General features: G+C 38.3%; 1 protein-coding gene across 1 annotated transcript in view; it reads right to left on the bottom strand.

Moving 5' to 3' along the window:
* LOC127647336 (synaptotagmin-7-like) overlaps nucleotides 1-19,226 on the bottom strand; it is a 223,042-nt gene that overhangs the window by 116,827 nt on the left and 86,989 nt on the right. Inside the window, exon 3 of the mRNA XM_052131520.1 lies at nucleotides 10,625-10,716. Within this exon, the coding sequence (XP_051987480.1) occupies nucleotides 10,625-10,716 (92 nt within the window). The remainder of the gene's footprint in view (nucleotides 1-10,624; nucleotides 10,717-19,226) is intronic.

Here is a 19,226-nt window from a genome sequence, read left to right as displayed (position 1 = left end):
CTCCTTAAATACTCCCACCTCCCCTTGCTGGAACGCGGTGTGGCGTGCAGGTGGAAGTCATTTATCTTCCAGGCCTCACTCTGCCCAGACACCGCTCAGCTCCGCCCTGCTCACCCCAAGGACATAATGTGATATACATTTTTGCGTTAAATGTTTACGCAGTGACATTTGTATGTCAGACGGTATCAGTGTTTGGTATCATTGAAATTGTGCAGAATAACACATCCCTGGGTATCCCTTGTGAAAACCAGTTTGAAAAACCTTTTTTATAAAGGATGCGTTTGTGCATTCAAAATCAGCTAGACACAGCACAGTGGTACAAAACATGAAAATAATTGCCCCATGCTGCAAAAACAAAATTCTGTAGAAACACTAATGCACACATACAGTACAGTTGCAGGAAAAATCATGCATTGACTCCAGGTTAGATGACTGCTGACTCCAATTAGCTTTTGGAGGAGTTATTAGCCAAGGGATTCACAGACTTTTTTCACCCTGCACTAGGAATGTTTACACTGTGTGTTTGACAAAGACAAGTACATGGATCATTGTTTTTGTGTTTTTTATTTAAGCAGTCTCTGTTTTTCTATTTTTATGACTTGCTGTGTATTAGATAAAACATTTGGATGCTCCATATTGTTGTTGTGGGTTCAGTGGCGGATTCAGGCATCCCTCGGTGGCGGCATCTTGCCGGTGGCGGCAAGAGGCACCCACAAAGAAAAGAGGGCCCTGAACTACATCTCATCAGCCATCTCATTTACAATCAAATCGTTTGTTAGCGCCTGCCCCATATAGACACCCCTGGCCCATACAGACACTGGCGTTTGGACCTGATGTTAATAACAGCTTGAATGGTGCTTGTACTCTTTGGCCCGGATAACACAAAGGCTGTGTTTTTAAAAAACTATTTGAAATGTGGACTCTTCTGTCCAAAAAAACACAATTCCACTGTTCTACTTTCCATCTAAGATGAGACCGAGACCAGAGAAGTCGGCAGCGCTTCTGGACAGTGTTGATGTATGGCTTCTGCTTTGCATAGTAAAGTCTTAACTTGCATCTGTGAATGCAGCGGCGAATGGTGTTGACTAACAAAGGTTTACTCAAGTTATCCCAAGCCCATGTTCATGATATCCATTACAGATAAATGACTGTTCTATAAGACAGTGAAGTCTGAGGGATCACGAGCATTCAGAAGTCGTTTTTGTCTAGCCCTATACACACAGAGATTTGACCAGATTCATTGAATCTTTTGACTATATTGTGCACTGTAGAGGGTGAAATGCCCTCTACAGAAATGCCCTCTTGATTGTTCTCAAAGTGCTGGATTATTTGCTGAAGCATCTGTTGGAAAATTGACAAGTCTTGAACAATCCTTGCTCTAGAAGGTCTAGGTTGTTTTTTGAGGCTCTTTTTACAGTATACTGTATTATGACACAATTGCCTCACCTGTTTAACATCGCCTTTTTATTTCAACTCGTCAAATTGTTATTGGAGCATGTTGCAATCCATCTGATTTGAAATTATTGTACATTTTAAAAAAACAATAACATTCACAAGGTAAAACCTCATATTATGTGTAAATGTGGTGCTTTCAATATTTCAATATTCAATTCAATATTTCAAAAGGGTGAATATAATTTACAAAGCACTCCTTTTTGTTTTTATTAGCATATTTCATACTGCCCCAACTTCTTTGGAATTAGGGTTATATAAATGAAACGTTGAAAAAGTAATCTTACCTTATCAATGCCTAAACCTAACCATTAGTGTTTTAAAATGCAGAAGCAAAATGAAAAATCACTACTCTGTAATGTCACATGTCAAGAAATAAAATTCAATGTTTGTAGAACAGCATTCTTCCACCTAAGAAATATTGCTAAATTACGACACATGCTCTCTGTTGCTGATGCCGAAAAACGAATTCATGCGTTCAAGACCTCAAGACTAGATTACTGTAATGCATTACAGGGAGGATGTCCAGCAAGATCAATAAATAAACCTCAATTGGTTCAAAATGCAGCAGCAAGAGTGCAACAAGAACCAAGAAACATGATCATATTAGCCCCATTTTATCATCGTTACATTGGCTACCTGTTAAATTCCGTATTAATTAAAAAATTCTGTTAACTACGTACAAAGCTTTGAATGGTCTAGCTACACAATACTTAAGTGACCTTCTACCACACTATATTCCATCAATTTCATTACAATCGCAAAATTCGGGCCTGTTAATAGTTCCTACAATATAAAAATCCACAAAAGGAGATACTTTTCATATTTGGCTCCTGGACTATGGAATAGTCTCCCTAACACTGTTCGAGATGCAGACACACACACACTAGTGAGACTAAAGACTAAATTAGATGTAGCCAGGCATACACCTAATTTATCCTTCAACTCACAATTAGGCTGCTTTAGTTATGTCTGCCGGAACCAGAAACATTGATCATGATCTATATCTCTGCAATAAATTTAATAGCATCTATGCTAATATAATTTTATACGTTTCCCTGTCTAATCCTCGGGACTCCTATCCTGAGGTCACCAGAATCGGCTGGATCCAGCCCCATTCCTGCTTCGTGTTGGACTCCACTGCTACGTGTCGCTGTGTGATGATGACTAATAGCAGCCGGTGCCAGCCAAACAACACTTCAGTCTAATACAATGGACTTCAGAGGATGAACTGATGCCAGCTCCAACCATAAGACATAGGATACTTTATATGACATTGCCTGAACCTCAGACTTAGGATAGACCTCACCGAAATTACCGGCCAGGTTGAACTGCGATGCACCTCACTGATCTCTGCCTGCATCACCTTGGTCTAATGATGGACTACACTCTTGAAATGGAATACATAGACTATAAATTGCCAACAAAACCCTTCATCAGCCAACTAACAAGGACAATGGGTCTATGTGAACTTCTTTAGCTAATGCAGGATGGACTTCAAAGACATTACTCATAAATCTTACAGTTCATACAAAATCTTTGTTTAAACACTGACCCTTAACACTTACTTAGTTTAATAATTTTAAACCATGACTTGCACTATACATAAGTAATATTGGCATTATATTCATGATGTTAGCCAGAGGGGAACTGGCCCCCACAGTGACTCAGGTTTTAACCAGCATCTTATGGAGTTTTGTGTTCCTTGCCACAGTCGCATTCGGCTTGCTCACTGGGGTCATTAATACAATTATAATTTAATTATTTATTTTTAAACACAATTCACAATCGTATTTTATCAAACTACACAATAATGACTCTAAGAAATTATAGATATTACAGTTTAATCTTCTGTTAATGCCTGATATGTGTTGTGAAAGGAGCTATACAAATAAATAGGACTTGACTTGACAGCTTGAGGTCATGGCTGGACTTGAACTGCAGTCCTCCGACTAAGTCCAACACTCTCAATGATGAGCTACTGCATAAGCTAATTGTTTTGGAATAAGTGTATGTAGGTGGATCTCTAATACAAGCATTATAATGTATTGTTTTTCAAAAGATGCATTAGAGTCAAATTGCGTCTATCATAAAATAGCAGGGTCTGAGTAATAGAGAGAAAAATTAATATTTATAAAGTCATAATCAGCCCTTAAAGTCATTATTTGAGTGAAAGTGAATAAACCACACAGTTGTTGTAGCACCACTTGTGTTCATTTCACCTGGAAATTGCAGGGAATTGTACCTGGAGACACATATAACAAGTTTTTGCAAAAATGTATATAGAGTCACGTTTTTGCAATGAGACCAGGTTGGAAACTCTAGTGCTTCATTCGCTGTCTGAAGAACAATACGGAATCAGCAGTGGAACTGCTCTACCTGCCCTTGTGTGGTCACAGGCGATTAGCTTTCTGGTCTCTCATACTGATATGAAAACAGTATCCATCTGGTGTGAGCTGCATTTTTGTCTAATTAGATCACTGGCCGATTAATATTCTGTCTGCAGTTGCTATCAGAGCGAGTGCTACAAGTGGACCAGTGCTAGAAATTTTCTTCTTCAGACTGCTGACCTGGTCAACATCGTCAAGTGTGTGGAAGCCATCTTTTCACTCGCAGTCATTATTTTTAAAGTGGTCAGAGGTTATTCCTGTGGTTTGCTCAGATTGGCCCTTGTCAATAAACACTGGCTGTGTTCAGACTAAAATATGACTGTGGGGTTTGTTCGATGCCAAAAGTTTGGTTTCAGTATGATACAGCTCTGATACCTCGGTATTAATACTAGTATATTGATCACTACTGTACAGTATATACAAACAGATGATAATGAAAGAATGTTGAATGTGCATGACATATTTGCATACAATGGGAACATTTACTAAACAAATAATTAAAATTGACTGGAAATCTCTTGTGTGCAGTGAAATCAAGCAGGGTCATAAATAGCTTTAACAAATAGCTACAGTAAATATTAACGTAGAACATTTAGAGACAAACGACCATCACCAGGGACAAACCTTTTCCAAACATACTCCCCAAACATTTCAGAATTGAAAATGGTATATATCATAATTTTCTTAATTGAAAATGCACACTTTTTTCAAATAGTTTCACATGCTCAGTGTCTGTAATCTGCACATTAGTAGTTAGTAGTTACTCCACTACAAACAACTTTCTAAACTTGTAATCACTTACTTTACTTTGAATAACTTTCTCAACGAGTTTAATATAATGTTTCTATTTCCACCTCGTCCACTGTCGAACACCTTTCAGCGGTCACAGAAATGCAAACAGATGTACATCTGAACATAATTCATATTTTAATAGATTTTATATACAACATTTTATACATAAATAATCTTATTTTAGAAATATGTGTAATCCAAGTAATGTACTTATAAGTAATTACCTTAATTGAAAGTCAGTAATGGTAATCTGATTACAAGTATTTAAAATGTAATATGTTACACTACCTTTTGACAAATAAAGTAATTAGGTTAAAAAATACTTTGTAATCTGATTAGACTAACACAGGTGCACATTACTTATTTTATTAATTAGAATTGAGTAATACATTACATAATCGATCCAATTAATTTAATTTAATACAATCAATATAACTCAAATAATGCATTTAATTATTTTGGAATATAGCACATTGTTGTCAGGACCCATTTTTTCCCCAATATTTTACCATATTAAAATCTGAGTTACTGCAATTTTCATTTGTAGTTGTACAGTTCACATCACTATACTAGTGTACTGCTTAATAAATAGGTGGCAGTCTGCTATGTTGTTGTCATAATATCTTATGATCTCTATCCACAATATTCCTGAGAACCATGAGGCTTTGCGGGCGGAACTTCCTGTTAAGCGTAAACAATCGTTATGTTATGTACTAACGCAGCATTAAAAATGACAGACACTTGAGAACAACTGATCACAGAATTTAGTGAGGCGATATTGTTCTTCCCCACCAATCTGTTAATGATTATGGGTTTGATGGTGATGGCCAATGTGGCAGGGCGGAGGGTGGGGCCGGGTGGTGATTCTACACACAAATCAAGCCTCCGAAAAAAAATATTTTGTGGGAGATGAATGTGGGTAAACTCAATCTAGCTTTAAAATTGTTATATTACATACATAATCTCCATATGTAAATTCTATAACCTACATTAAATATTTTAGTGTTGAATGATCCTGTTGATAGATTAATTTATTGTTCTTGTGTAGGAAATAATGATGCATTAGCAGCCACACAATGAACTGAACCATACATAACACACTACATGCAATACAAATAAAAATATTTATTTGGACATACATTATAAACATTGTACACAAACGTTCAGTGTTCTCTGTAATAATAAATCAATATGTATTATTAAAAGCACTATCAGTACAAATACATTTAATTGATAATTAATTAATGTCCACGCTGTTTTCCAAATCACCTTTTCCCCTTAAGCGAAGACATGCACATTCTGCAAAAGCAGGAAAAATGCAGAAAAGAGGAAAATAAGAATACAATGAAGTTTCAAACGTGATAAAACATCTCACTACTCTACATGCCTCATCTAATAATTATGATCTTCCACTGTTGAATGTATCCATTTAGCATCACAGCATAAAAACAGTTGAAAACATCACCACTAATGACAGTCAGTTCAGTAATAATGCCATTTAAAAACATGTGAATAATTTACAAAAAAAGATGCTAAATAGAAGTTAATGTACACACAACTGTCAGCACAATAATTAATTGCACTTCGTTTCTGGACATCTATCGTAGCCGGACCGTAACGGTGGATAATATAAAAAATCCCCGGTGTTGACTTCTTGCCAATAAAGTGAAAAGAGCACACAAACAAATGATTCCAAGCTTTTTCAAACAGATGATCCTAAGTAAATCCGTCTGTAGGCAGCTGATTTAGGCAAAACTTTAGTTTTGCTTGATTATTAGAATAACCATTAGAATGAGAATATAGTGAATAGTGAATGTTTAATTGAGTGAATGGCATCCAGTTATCAATTCACCATTTATTACAGATTTTTGTAGAAAAATAAGAGAAGTTAAGATTACTTCTAGCCCTTTCATCACTTTGGAAATTGAAAAGAAATTTGTGTGCATTGCATTGTGGGACGCAGTATTCCTTGCTATGTGTTCTACTGATATAGGATATTTTGGCAAATGTAGTAGGTCATCCAGGTATTCCAAGCATAAAGAAAATCTGCATGCTGTGCACAGTCTCTTCCCGGCGTACTTCAAAAAGTATGGATTGGTATTACAAAAACACTCGCTTATCTTTGGAGTCATTGCGGAATGAACCAATGAACAGTATTGACCAGTAACATTTAGTAAATATTGGGATTACTAGCAGGAATGCAATTTTTCATTTCTAACAAAGGAAACAAAAGATCCTCCTATAAACAGAAACATAGAATCATCCATTAATGTTAGCTGGTGATGTTGGACTGTTGATCATGAGCAAGAAGAGGGAAGACATTGAATTGATAATAATGATGATGGTGATGATGATAGCCTGTGTTCTAACTACTAAATAGAGTGTGAAGTTAAAGAATGGTGCCAAGTATTCTACATGCTATCTGCCATAAATGTCAGAATTAAACTTTGCAGTGTTCCCTATCTGTCACTCACGCGACGTTGTGCCAAGTTTGGGAGCACGAGACAACTCTGATCTTTGATAAAAGGCCAATCGGAATTGGCAAGTGGTATTTGTATGCCACTCCCCCAAACATACGGGTATAAAGGAGCTGGCATGCATACCGCTCATTCAGATTTTCTCTTCGAAGACGAGCGGTCAATGTTCACACAGCTGAATCCCACGGCTTCTAAAAGAGTTATTTTCAACCTAAAAGAGTATATTCTGAAAGAGTGCCACACAACGGAACGTCTTTTTAAAGATGCCCTTCTGTGTTATTCCTGGGTGCGGTCGTTATCTATCCACACGACCACCCATTCCAAAGCATGCTCGTTTGGTGCCACGGCACGTATCATGTGTTCATCACCCCCGTCTGCCGCCAGACTTTCAACCCCTGGACAGACCTCTGTTTTTTGCAGACAGGAGTCCCCATACAGCAGGTATCCTGATGTGTTCTGGACACCACAGATGCCTCCAAACAGGGTTGGGGTGCCATATGCAAGGGCATGCAGCCGCCAGCTCCTTGATGGGGCCCCCGGCTGGGTTGGCACATCAACTGCCTAGAGTTGCTGGCTGTAATCCTTGCCCTGCGGAGGTTTCTCCTGCTAATATGGGGCAAGCACGCCTTGATCCAATCAAATAGCACCACTACGAGAGCGTACATAAATCAGCAAGGCGGCGTGCGCTCTCGTTATATGTCACCACTCGCCCGCCATCTCCTCCTTTGGAGCCAGCAGCGACTCACATCCCAGACAACCTCAACACGGCAGAGACCTCCCATTGCCTGCTCTGGTACTCTGGAGGCACCCCTCGGGACAAACACGCTGGCACACAGCTTGCCCCGGGGGCTGTGCAAATACGCATTTCCCCCAGTAAGCCTACTTGCACAGGTACTCTGCAAGGTCAGGGAGGACGAAGAACAAGTCACTCTGGTAGCCCCCTACTTGGTTCGCGGATCTCACGCTCCTCACGACCTGACCTCTGGATCCTCCACGTCTGGCCCCTGGATGGGATGTGGAAGATCTAAGTGGCCTACCACCTGCTGCCGTAGACACGATCAACCAAGCCCTCTACCAGGCAACTTTACGCCATGAAGTGGTGCTTGAAGACCCGCAGAGATAAGCAGTCAGGTCAGTGCTCTCATATCTGCAAGATAGGTTGTAGGGGAGGCTGTCCCCATCCACCTTGAAGGTCTATATAGCCTCTGTTTATATAGTCCTTTCAGGCCTTCAGAGACCCCCCTTCGAGCTGCTAGAATCAGTTGAGCTCAAAGCCCTCACCTTGAAGACGGCCCTCCTGATCGTGATCGCTTCAAACAAGAAGGATGGGGACCTGCAAGCGTTCTCTTTCAGTGACAATTGCCTGGAGTTTGGTCTGGCAGACACCCATGTCGTCCTAAGACAGCAACCGGGCTATGTGCCCAAGGTTCCTACAACCCCCTTCAGGGACCTGGTAGTGAACCTGCAAGCACTGCCCTGGGAGGAGTCAGACCCAGCCTTGTCATTGCTGTGTCTGGTGCGTGCTTTGCGTACCTATGTGGACCGCACGCAGAGCTTTAGATGTTCTGAGCAGCTCTTTGTCTGCTTTGGTAGACAGCGGAAAGGGAACGCTCTTTCCCAATGGGTCGTTGATGCCATCGCACCCAGGCCGTGCTCGCCCCCTTGCAGGTTCGAGCACACTTGACGAGAAGCATCCTCATGGGCACTGGCCAACGGTACCTCCCTAGCAGACATATGCAGAGCAGCGGGCTGGCCAACACCCAATACCTTTTCAAGATTTTACAATCTCTTTGGTTGAGTCCGTCTCGTCCCGTGTTCACTCAGGTCCGAGCACGTAGAACTCGGGAATGCGGAACGTCTGACTGGGTGTTCCGCTTGCACATAGCGTCTTTCCACTCCACTGAGGTGATCACGTGCGCTCTTTTTCCCCAGGAGAGTCCACTAGATTCACACTCCCTGGATCTTCTTCCTCCCTAGCCCTCTGGTCTGCGAATTCAGCGGAGAAACTCTATGTGAGAAACATAAAGAGAGAAAAGGCGCGGCCTGCTCCCATGCTTGGCACGTCGCTTTGTTCCCCCCTACGGGGTGCCATGAACCTAAAAAGTTTATGACAATTTTATGGGCCATTGGGGAAGGTACGCTTTGCCACGCAACTTCCTGCCCGCACCTGTATCAGCAGCGCACGAACATGGTTCAGCGCATGGCGTGATTAAAATTGGACCCCTAGCGTAGCTTCACTCGACACAACATCAAAGTGAGCAACAGACGGGGAATGTGTAGTTTACTGTTGTAACCTCCGTGCCCTGATGGAGGGAAAGAGACGTTGTGTCCCCCTGGCCACGACGCTGAACCGAGCCACTGCTATGGCCGAACCTTACTCTCGGCTCCTCAGTGCAAAACCTGAATGACTGACCAGTATGTCTGAGGGTAGGACATGCAGATTCTGTCTGCCAATTTCTCAATGGCCTTTTCTCAAGTTCAGAGGTAACCGAGGCCTTCAAATAAGTCACCTAGTGTCGTAACCTAGATGTTTTGTTTGCATCCAGAGGGCATTATTAAAAGTCTTCAATATCATATTGCTTTTCTCTTGACTTTATTCACATGTAACTTTGAGGTAATCCAAAAGTAATTAAGAGTAATCTAATTACATTAATTTATTATTGTGGTTATTGGATTAAGTTTATTATTATTATTTTTTTACTAAGTAATTAGTAATTGTTACAGGATACATTTGAAATGTTAGCCTCCCAACTCTTTTAACATGGTTCCCACCATTTTTAATCAAATAATTTCCATGACTTTTCCATGACCTTTCCAGGTGTTTGTAATTACTGGATAGAGATTAAAAATGAATTTTTAATTCATTTGCTAACAAATCGCTACTGATTCGACCGATTTGCTGACAAAATGCTAAAAGGTTTCTCAACCATTTCGATTAATTAATTGAAAAGAACTACCTCAAAAGAACAATTAACTGACAAATCTGTCATAATCATGGCTTACAAGCACATTTTACTCCAAACAAGAGCAGTATCTACTGTAGCTCGAATAATATTTTAGAGAGAAAAACTAAAACAATGTATATTCAATGTAGAAATTTCTGCACTCAAATGTACTTTTTAGATTTTATTAATTTCCATGAAATTCCATGAACCCTGCAACTATGATATATCTGTCAAACTAACTCTCCTCAATAAATTACAAAGATGGTGTGATTGTCAAATATTGTTTCCAAGATGATAACTGAAGGCTACTCCCTAAATGAAACATGCAAAGGTCATGTGACAACATTGTAGCATACTACTGTTTGAATAGTTTAGCTTTTCACATCCTTTGAAAATAGCAGGCAGTTTACAGTTGATATTGCATAATATGTTGTATGGTCATATTCCATTATACGTATTCCACTGCCTTAAACTTTTCTGGACAATGCTGAGTAGCACTAGGATTAATATTTTCTCCTCATTACCGAGACATTAACTGCAATAGTTAAGCCCTGCAGGAGGCACATACTTGATGGCTTTATTTTCTCCTCTGCCTCTCCCAGACACAGACACCGAGTCTGGGGTTCCTGCAGTCTCCACCCCCGGCTTATTCCTCTTTCCCTTCAGACACAAAGAGAGAGAGAGAGAGAGAGAGAGAGAGAGAGAGAGAGAGAGAGAGAGAGAGAGAGAGAGAGAGAGAGAGAGAGAGAGAGAGAGAGAGAGAGAGATTATAATAAGACAACAAGTAAAAATGGATGGGAAATGAAAGATTGTCTGTTTTAATTTGGTAAGGTGTCGTGTTTCAGCAAATTAAGGGCAATTCCTGATTATGGGCCAGTTCTATGACAGCACTGCACTTAAATAGCTAGTACACACATACAATAGCCAAGCAGAGGTTTGACACGGATGGTAATGAAAAGTCTGAAACCTTTAGGGTGCTTACACACCAGTAAAGCTCTGGCAGAGCATTAGAGAAATGTGAATGTAAAAATAGTTTTAAGGGTATGTCAGTTTGAAATCAAGTGGAAATATATAAAATTGGATTTCCAAAATCTCAACCGGATCTGCTTGTCTGAAATTCTCATTGGTAAACAGATGCCAACATCAGAGTTCATTGCAACAAAAGTAAAAACATTTTCAGCTTTTGGTCGCAAGACAGACGGTCACTATAACAAAAACTTTTTTACTTCTATACCGTCAACATTGTAATAAAAGGAATGCAGGTTGCTCTGACTTAGCATCAACTGTTGTTGTGTAGGCGCCTTTCTAAGGAGTGATGTGCCGGTAATGAACTTTCTCACTAATAAGAAACAAAATGAGAGATGTTTCAAAACCTCATGGGCTGCCCAACGGCATTTTTGGGCTGTACATATAGGCATGTTCGAACAACTGTATGTAGGGAACTCCATGTTTTAAAACAGACTGATTGAAATTCAACTTTGCATCAAAGTGTGTCAACAATTTGTGTGTATTCTTCTCAGGAAAGTCTTTCATGCACAGTCCAAGCTAAGTCTTAAGTCTTAGCCTTTTGTCACAAATCCTCTTCAAGTGTTAAATATCTTTTGGTAACACTTTGCCCTGTTGCAGGGCAATTCATTTATATACATATGTTTAACAAGTTGGTATTTCTTGTAATTTCCTAGAAAAAAGAAAGCAAACGACCACACATTTTCACAGAAAAAACCAAGCGAGAGTGCATGAGTGGCTCTTTTGTTGCTTCCCATCATTCTTGTCATCCACTCAGAGAGGCAATTTTCAGAGAAAACATTTCTCCTTGAAGAAAAAGAGAGTTTTTAATTTAGAGTCAAAGTCTAAAGTCAATTGCCTATAAGTCTGAGTCAAGTCTCAAGTCAAGTTTTCTTTTCCAACGTAAGTTTTCATCTCTGTCCATTTCACTCTGTCAACAAGAGAAATAAATACCAACATGGTGAAGCGGTGTGTAAACACTCTTTCAGAATGAGATGCATACTTAACCCTAAAACTGAAAAGCCTTGCTCAACAGACATTGCGCCTTATTACCAATGTTTAGTTTGAGAAAACAATTATATACTTCCATAATATACGATATGCACTAAACAGTGGCTATTGGCAGACAACTCAAGACAACTCAATTGATCGATGCAACCAATTGTGGCTGCATCCGAATCCAGGAAAATGCTGCCTTCGGAGGCTGTATACAGAGGCAGGATGAAAATAAGGTGCTTTTCAAACTATTCAGAGACCAGTTACCTTAAGAGTTCCATTCATTCAAAACAGCTGTCAGTTAAGCCATTAACTAAATAGGCAGCAAGGCAGCTGCCTACATTTTAGAATGCAGCCTACTTAGAGGCTAATTACATAATTTCCTATCTGTCAAAGTTGCACTCCTCCCCACCATCTTTTGATTGGCCGATCCATCTGAATGTGATTCTGCAGGTAAAGGACTGATTACAAAGTCCTCTGAAAGCCATCAGCAGCTAGCAGTTGTGAAAGCGATGATAAATGATCCTAATGGCAGGAAGAAAGAGCAGCATTTTGGCAAAGGCACAGCACTAGCAATAGCCTGCCAGTTTTAAGCATTTAAATTATGCCACCTGCCAGCATGCAATCACTCCTCTGCCATGATCTGTCTACCGATGTAATAATGAATGTAACAAAAGAGGTGTGATATAAGGGTGTTTATACACAGGTAAAAACATTTTGAGCAATGGCACTAATTTAGAGTGCCAAACATTGAGAAAGCAACTTTCTCAGAGGAAGTAATAAAAATGACGTTAATCTGGAGGGTGTGCATGCATATGTTGGAGCACCAGTGTTTGTGGAGAGCAATGCGCGGGCGATCTCCGAATCTGGGGTGTTAATCTATCTCTCTTGAAGAGCAAACCTTCCCGTACAAATATTAACCATAGTTTTACTACAGTAACCATAGTTTCACCATGTTTCTTTGTAGTAAAATCACAGTAACCACAAAATTAAACATGGTTACTATATGGACATTATTTTACTATAGTAACATGGTTAATTGCATTAAAACTGTGGCTCTTTAGAGACACTTATATTTGTCAAAAATGTATGTACAAAAGCCCATATATGGAAAACATTCAAAATACAATTTATTTTTATACATTTTGTTTCAGGACAAACCTTCAACAGGATTCATTCTTTTTACATTGAAATTTCATGAGATGCAACTGGCTGACAAACACATATTGAGCTACACATAACACACAAGCAACACCTCCGTTGCACTGTATTTTCACAGGCACTATTGAGTCTAAATAGATGCACAACTTACAGAATTTCAGTAATACACCTAATGTATTGTACTTCCTTTTGTATTGTAGTTTCCTTCGATGTTGTTTCTTCATCAATTAGCAATGTCAAATGTAAATCAAGTCAATCACTGAAACATCAGCACCACTAAGAGTATGAAATTGCATGTATAATATGTATGTGAACACGCATATGGAATACTGATAATTCACCATTGTTGATAATTAATTATTGTACAATATGTCAATGTGATATAGTATTTTTTTGTTTGACTATAGAACTAATTTCTCTTGTATTAAACAAAGAAATAGATATCTTGTGATAGTAAACTCAAATAGATAGAAAATAATCATAAACAATAAAATGTATGTGCAAAAAAAAAAAAACACTCTCACATACCTCGGGTCTTTAATGACCCTATATACCTTTGGCAATTAACCCTACTAGGCTGTTCGGTCATTTTTTATTTATTTTATTTTTTTATAAAATCTGAGTGGTTCAAAACTTGGTGACTTTATTTAGATAAGCAACCTGAAAAAGTTTTACTTAATTCAATGAGTCTCAGTGGTCATTAAAAAAGAAATGCAACACCTTCGCTGTTAGCGGTCAAAATTGACTGACCATAGGAAATTAATGGGAAAGACCCTAACACAGAGCAATGTTTTTTATGAGTTGAATACAATCTATACCCCGATCAGCCACAACATTAAACCCATCTGTCTACTACTGTATAGGTGCCACTCGTGCCGCCAAAACAGCGCCAACCCGAATCTCAGAATAACATTCTGAGAAGATATTCTTCTCACCACAATTGTACAGTGCGGTTATTTGAGTTACCATAGACATTGTCAATTTGAACCAGTCTGTCCATTCTCTGTTCACCTCTCTCATCACCAAGGCATTTCCATCCACAGAACTGCCACTCACTGGAAGTTTTTTGTTTATGTCACCATTCTGAGTAAATTCTAGAGACTGTTGTGTGTGAAAATCACAGGAGATCAGCAGTTACAGAAATACTCAAACAAGCCCATCTGGCACCAACAATCATGCCACGCTCCAAATCTATGATATTTTTCCCCATTCTGATGGCTGATGTGAACATTAACTGAAGCTCCTGACTCCTGATATCTGTATGGTTTTATGCACTGCATTGCTGCCACATGATTGGCTGATATGATAATTACATTATCTTATAATGCATAATCGCATGATGATTGTTGGTGCCAGGTGGAACAGCTCTGAGTAATAAATGTGGCCTCTTAGGCATTGCTCATGGATCATTCTGTGGCAGCACCATGGCAAAACGCTATACTGTTCATCAGACCCTGGAACAATTGCTTAACTAGAACACTGCAGCTGCACTACTGCTATTATTGTCACAACATGATTTTCAAGTCATGTTATTTTACTTTTTCTCACCAGATGACATGTTTTACATTTTCAAATGTTTTCCTTTATGTTTAAACTTATAGAAGTGTAGATTTTTACTGTTGTGAAGTTGTTTATTTGCAAATTCTAATGCTATATATATATATATATATATATATATATATATATATATATATATATATATATATATATATATATATATTTTTTTTTTTTACATGTAAATAAGATCTAAATATCCAAAATTCCCAAAAGAAGTGCATAATTTTATTGTTACTACTTCAGTGAAGTTAGTGTTATAACATTTCTTTAAAAAAGGGGTACACATTTATTGTATCTGGTTAAAAATAACTGCAAACAGCCAAGGTGTTGACTATTTTTTAACAGCTTAGGAGGGTTAAACCATTATATATATATATATATATATATATATATATATATATATATATACACACAGTGGATATCCATTTATAATAGGCTTTCTACCACCGCGATCACCGTGTGAATGAGTCATTAGCAGCTCATTAGGGGCGCTACAAACATAGAATTTCAATAGGTCAGAGCTGAATGCCTTAGAGCTTTTCTCCCAACTTAACGACCATTAAGATGGCGGCAGTAAGGGCAAGTTAAGCTTGTTTTGCCAACCGCTATAAAAGTGAACAAAAAGAGGAGGAACAAAAAGAAACAAGAAGAACAGACACTGATTTAATGGAGGGACGCAGCAAAGGAAACCACAAAAAACATTTTCCTGCAACATTCAGATTTTCACGGGGACGCCCACACATCAGGACTTATATGTATCTATTTATCATTCACATTTCATTAGAGAATTATCATAGGTGAGTATTTTTATCCAGATGTTACGAGTAAGCAACATATAGGCTGCATCTTCAAACAACTTCCAAAAACTGCGAAGACTCATAACCTGTGCTTTCTTTTAATGTGCCGATGGGCTAACCCATATTTTCTATTTTTATACAGGATAATCAAATGGGAATTAATTTGTTTATATGTGAACCATTGTATCATACTGTGTTATATTATCCTGGCAATAAAAGTGAAAGAAAATGTGAAAAGAATCATTCATAATGGAAGCATTAAATGAACATTTTTAAAATATTTTATTAAGAATGGTAATTTTCCATTACACATATAAGGCTGGAAGTGTTGCGATTACATTATTTGTATAATATTTGTCTCAATATATGTGTTTGAGTTTTACGCTCCATGTAATAAGAAATGCTAGACAGGTAAAAAATGTAGGTTACATGCTTTGTGATTCATTATAGTATTTTATTAGTAGTTGCTATTAACCGATGTTGCCACAAAGCTCGATAATATTGAATATTGTTTGGATTGAGTGTTTGCACCCATATATAAATAGCTTCTGTAAACAATTGTTTACACCCCAATAGTCTCTTGGCAACAGAGTGTCGTTCCAGTGGCGTGGAGTGTGTTTACATTTTTCCATTCTGTTTCCTGTCTCCACTCTTGATGTTTTCTTTAATAGTACTTATAATAATGCATAAAAATAAATATACATTTTGTTTTACTATAGTAATATTGTTGTAAACATGTTTTTGGGTGAAAAACAGATTTTATGCAATTAACCATGGTGTTACTACAATAATATTATGTTATTATATTAATAAATGTTCAAATGTTTAATTTTGAGAATAAATGTGAATTTACGATAAAGAAAAAGGCATGTCACATGTCAGCTGGCTACATTTTATTTCAAGTTATAAGATAACGGAGTTCTTTGGTGACAATCGAATGCTTGAGGTGGCCGTTAAAGGTAAAGGTCATTTGGTGGGGGATTGAGACACTCCAAAAGATTGAAAGAGATTTGGATGTTTAGATTTTTCACCCAGATCATTGGAAAAATATAACTGAACAACCCTCATGCTATTATTCTGTATTAATGAAATTAAGAAATTTAAAACAGCAATTTTATCGGTAGTAAACTTCAAACACAGTTCATTCAAATAGGATTGTTTAGTGTAAAACATATACAGTAGAAGATTAGTGTACAGGCAGTCAATTCATTAAATGATGAGCTGTTTCCTCACAAAAGCAGTTTATTCAGAATTAGGGCTGCAACTAACGATTATTTTGATAATCGATTAATCTAACTATTATTCGACTATTTTGTCGATTATTGCAATGATTAATCATTAGCTCTAAACTGATTATTCAGCTTGTGCCCTGACTTAAAAAAGGTTGTATTAAACATGCTTACTAACAATAAAGTGGACAAAATCATCTTTTAAAAATACCTCTAAATGACATTCACTGAATTAAAGGGAAAAAATACATTTTTATTATGTTTAATTCTGTAAAGAAATTCACTGCAATAAAAAAAACTATTGTTATCAAGTTTTTTTGTTTTCCATTTAAAATAATGTTGGTGCCAGTCTAAAAATTGACTTGAGAAGCAACATACAAGATATTTAGACTTGCTTTAAGAGACTGTATATGAAATATAAGTGCATTTTGTATACAAGTGTATTTTTTACTTGGTTATACTTCTGCGTGTGCAGTAAAGACAAAAATATACTTGTATTCAAGATCTATTCTCAAAAAAAAAAAGTATAAATATCTTCTATGCTGCTTCTCAGGTGAATGCATCATTTTTTTAAGGATTTTTTGATATTTTTAAATATTTGTATTTTAATATTACAGTGCATCTGGAAAGTATTCACAGCGCTTAAAATTTTCCACATTTTGTTATGTTACAGCCTTATTAAAAAATGTATTAAATTCATTATTTTCCTCAAAATTCATCAAACAATACCCCATAATGTCAATGTGAAAGGAGTTTCTTTGCAAATGTATTAAAAAAAAAAAAATCACATGTACATAAGTATTCACAGCGTTTGCCATGACACTCAAACTTGAGCTCAGCTGCATCCTGTTTCCACTGATCATCCTTGAGATGTTTCTACAACTTGATTGGAGTCCATCTGTGGTAAATTCTGACACATTGATTGGACATGATTTGGAAAGGCACACACCTGTCTATATAAGGTCCCACAGTTAACAGTGCATGCCAGAGCACAAACCGAGCCATGAAGTCCAAGGAATTGTCTGTAGACCTCCAAGACAGGATTGTATCGAGGCACAGATCTGGGGAAGGGTACAGAAAGATTTATGCAGCATTGAAGGTCCCAATGAGCACAGTGGCCTCCATCATCCATAAATGGAAGTTTGGAACCACCAGGACTCCTCTTGAGCTGGCCGCCCGGCAAAACTGAGCGATCGGGGGAGAAGGGCCTTAGTCAGAGAGGTGACCAAGAACCCGATGGTCACTCTGACAGAGCTTCCAGCATTTCTCTGTGGAGAGAGGAGAACCTTCCAGAAGAACAACCATCTCTGCAGCACTCCACCAATCAGGCCTGTATGGTAGAGTGGCCAGACGGAAGCCACTCAGTAAAAGGCACATGACAGCCTGCCTGGTGTTTGCCAAAAGGCACCTGAAGGACTCTCAGACCATGAGAAACAAAAGATTTAACTCTTTGGCCTGAATGTCAAGCATCATGTCTGGAGGAAACCAGGCACCACTCATCACCTGGCCAATACCATCCCTACAGTGAAGCATGGTGGTGGCAGCATCATGCTGTGGGGATGTTTTTCAGTGGCAGGAACTGGGAAACTAGTCAGGATCGAGGGAAAGATGAATGCCACAATGTACAGAGACATTCTTGATAAAAACCTGCTCCAGAGCGCTCTGGACCTCAGACTGGGGTGAAGTTTCATCTTCCAACAGGACAACGATCTTAGCAAACAGCCAAGATAACAAAGGAGTGGCTACGGGACAACTCTGTGAATGTCCTTGAGTGGCCAAGCCAGAGCCCAGACTTGAACCCGATTGAACATCTCTGGAGAGATCTGAATATGGAGCTTGAGAGGTCCTGCAAAGAAGAATGGGAGAAACTGCCCAAAAATAGGTGTGCCAAGCTTGTAGCATCAGAGACAAAAAGACTTGAGGCTATAATCTGTGCCAAAGATGCTTCAACCAAGTTTTGAGCAAAGGCTGTGAATACTTATGTAAATGTGATTTATTTTATTTTATTTTGTTTATTTATTTATTTTTTATAAATTTGCAAAGATTTCAAATCCATTTTGGAATAAGGCTGTAACATAACAAAATGTGGAAAAAGTGAAGCGCTGTGAATACTTTCCGGATGCATAACTCTGTGTAGGCAAAACCTGTGGTGGTGGCATAGTGGGCTAAAGCACATAACTGTTAATCAGAAGGTCGCTGGTTCGATCCCCACAGCCACCACCATTGTGTCCTTGAGCAAGGCACTTAACTCCAGGTTGCTCCAGGGGGATTGTACCTGTAATAAGTGCACTAAGTCGCTTTGGATAAAAGCGTCTGCCAAATGCATAAATGTAAATGTAAAATAACTCAAAACATTTTATAATGTACAGGGGGTGGAATGAGGTCTTGGGTATCTAAAGATCTGAGGTTTGCATTTAAGGATTAA

The sequence above is a fragment of the Xyrauchen texanus genome, chromosome 1 (genome assembly GCF_025860055.1).
Source record: "Xyrauchen texanus isolate HMW12.3.18 chromosome 1, RBS_HiC_50CHRs, whole genome shotgun sequence".
Taxonomy (NCBI): domain Eukaryota; kingdom Metazoa; phylum Chordata; class Actinopteri; order Cypriniformes; family Catostomidae; genus Xyrauchen; species Xyrauchen texanus.
This window is presented reverse-complemented; position numbering and strand designations above follow the sequence as displayed.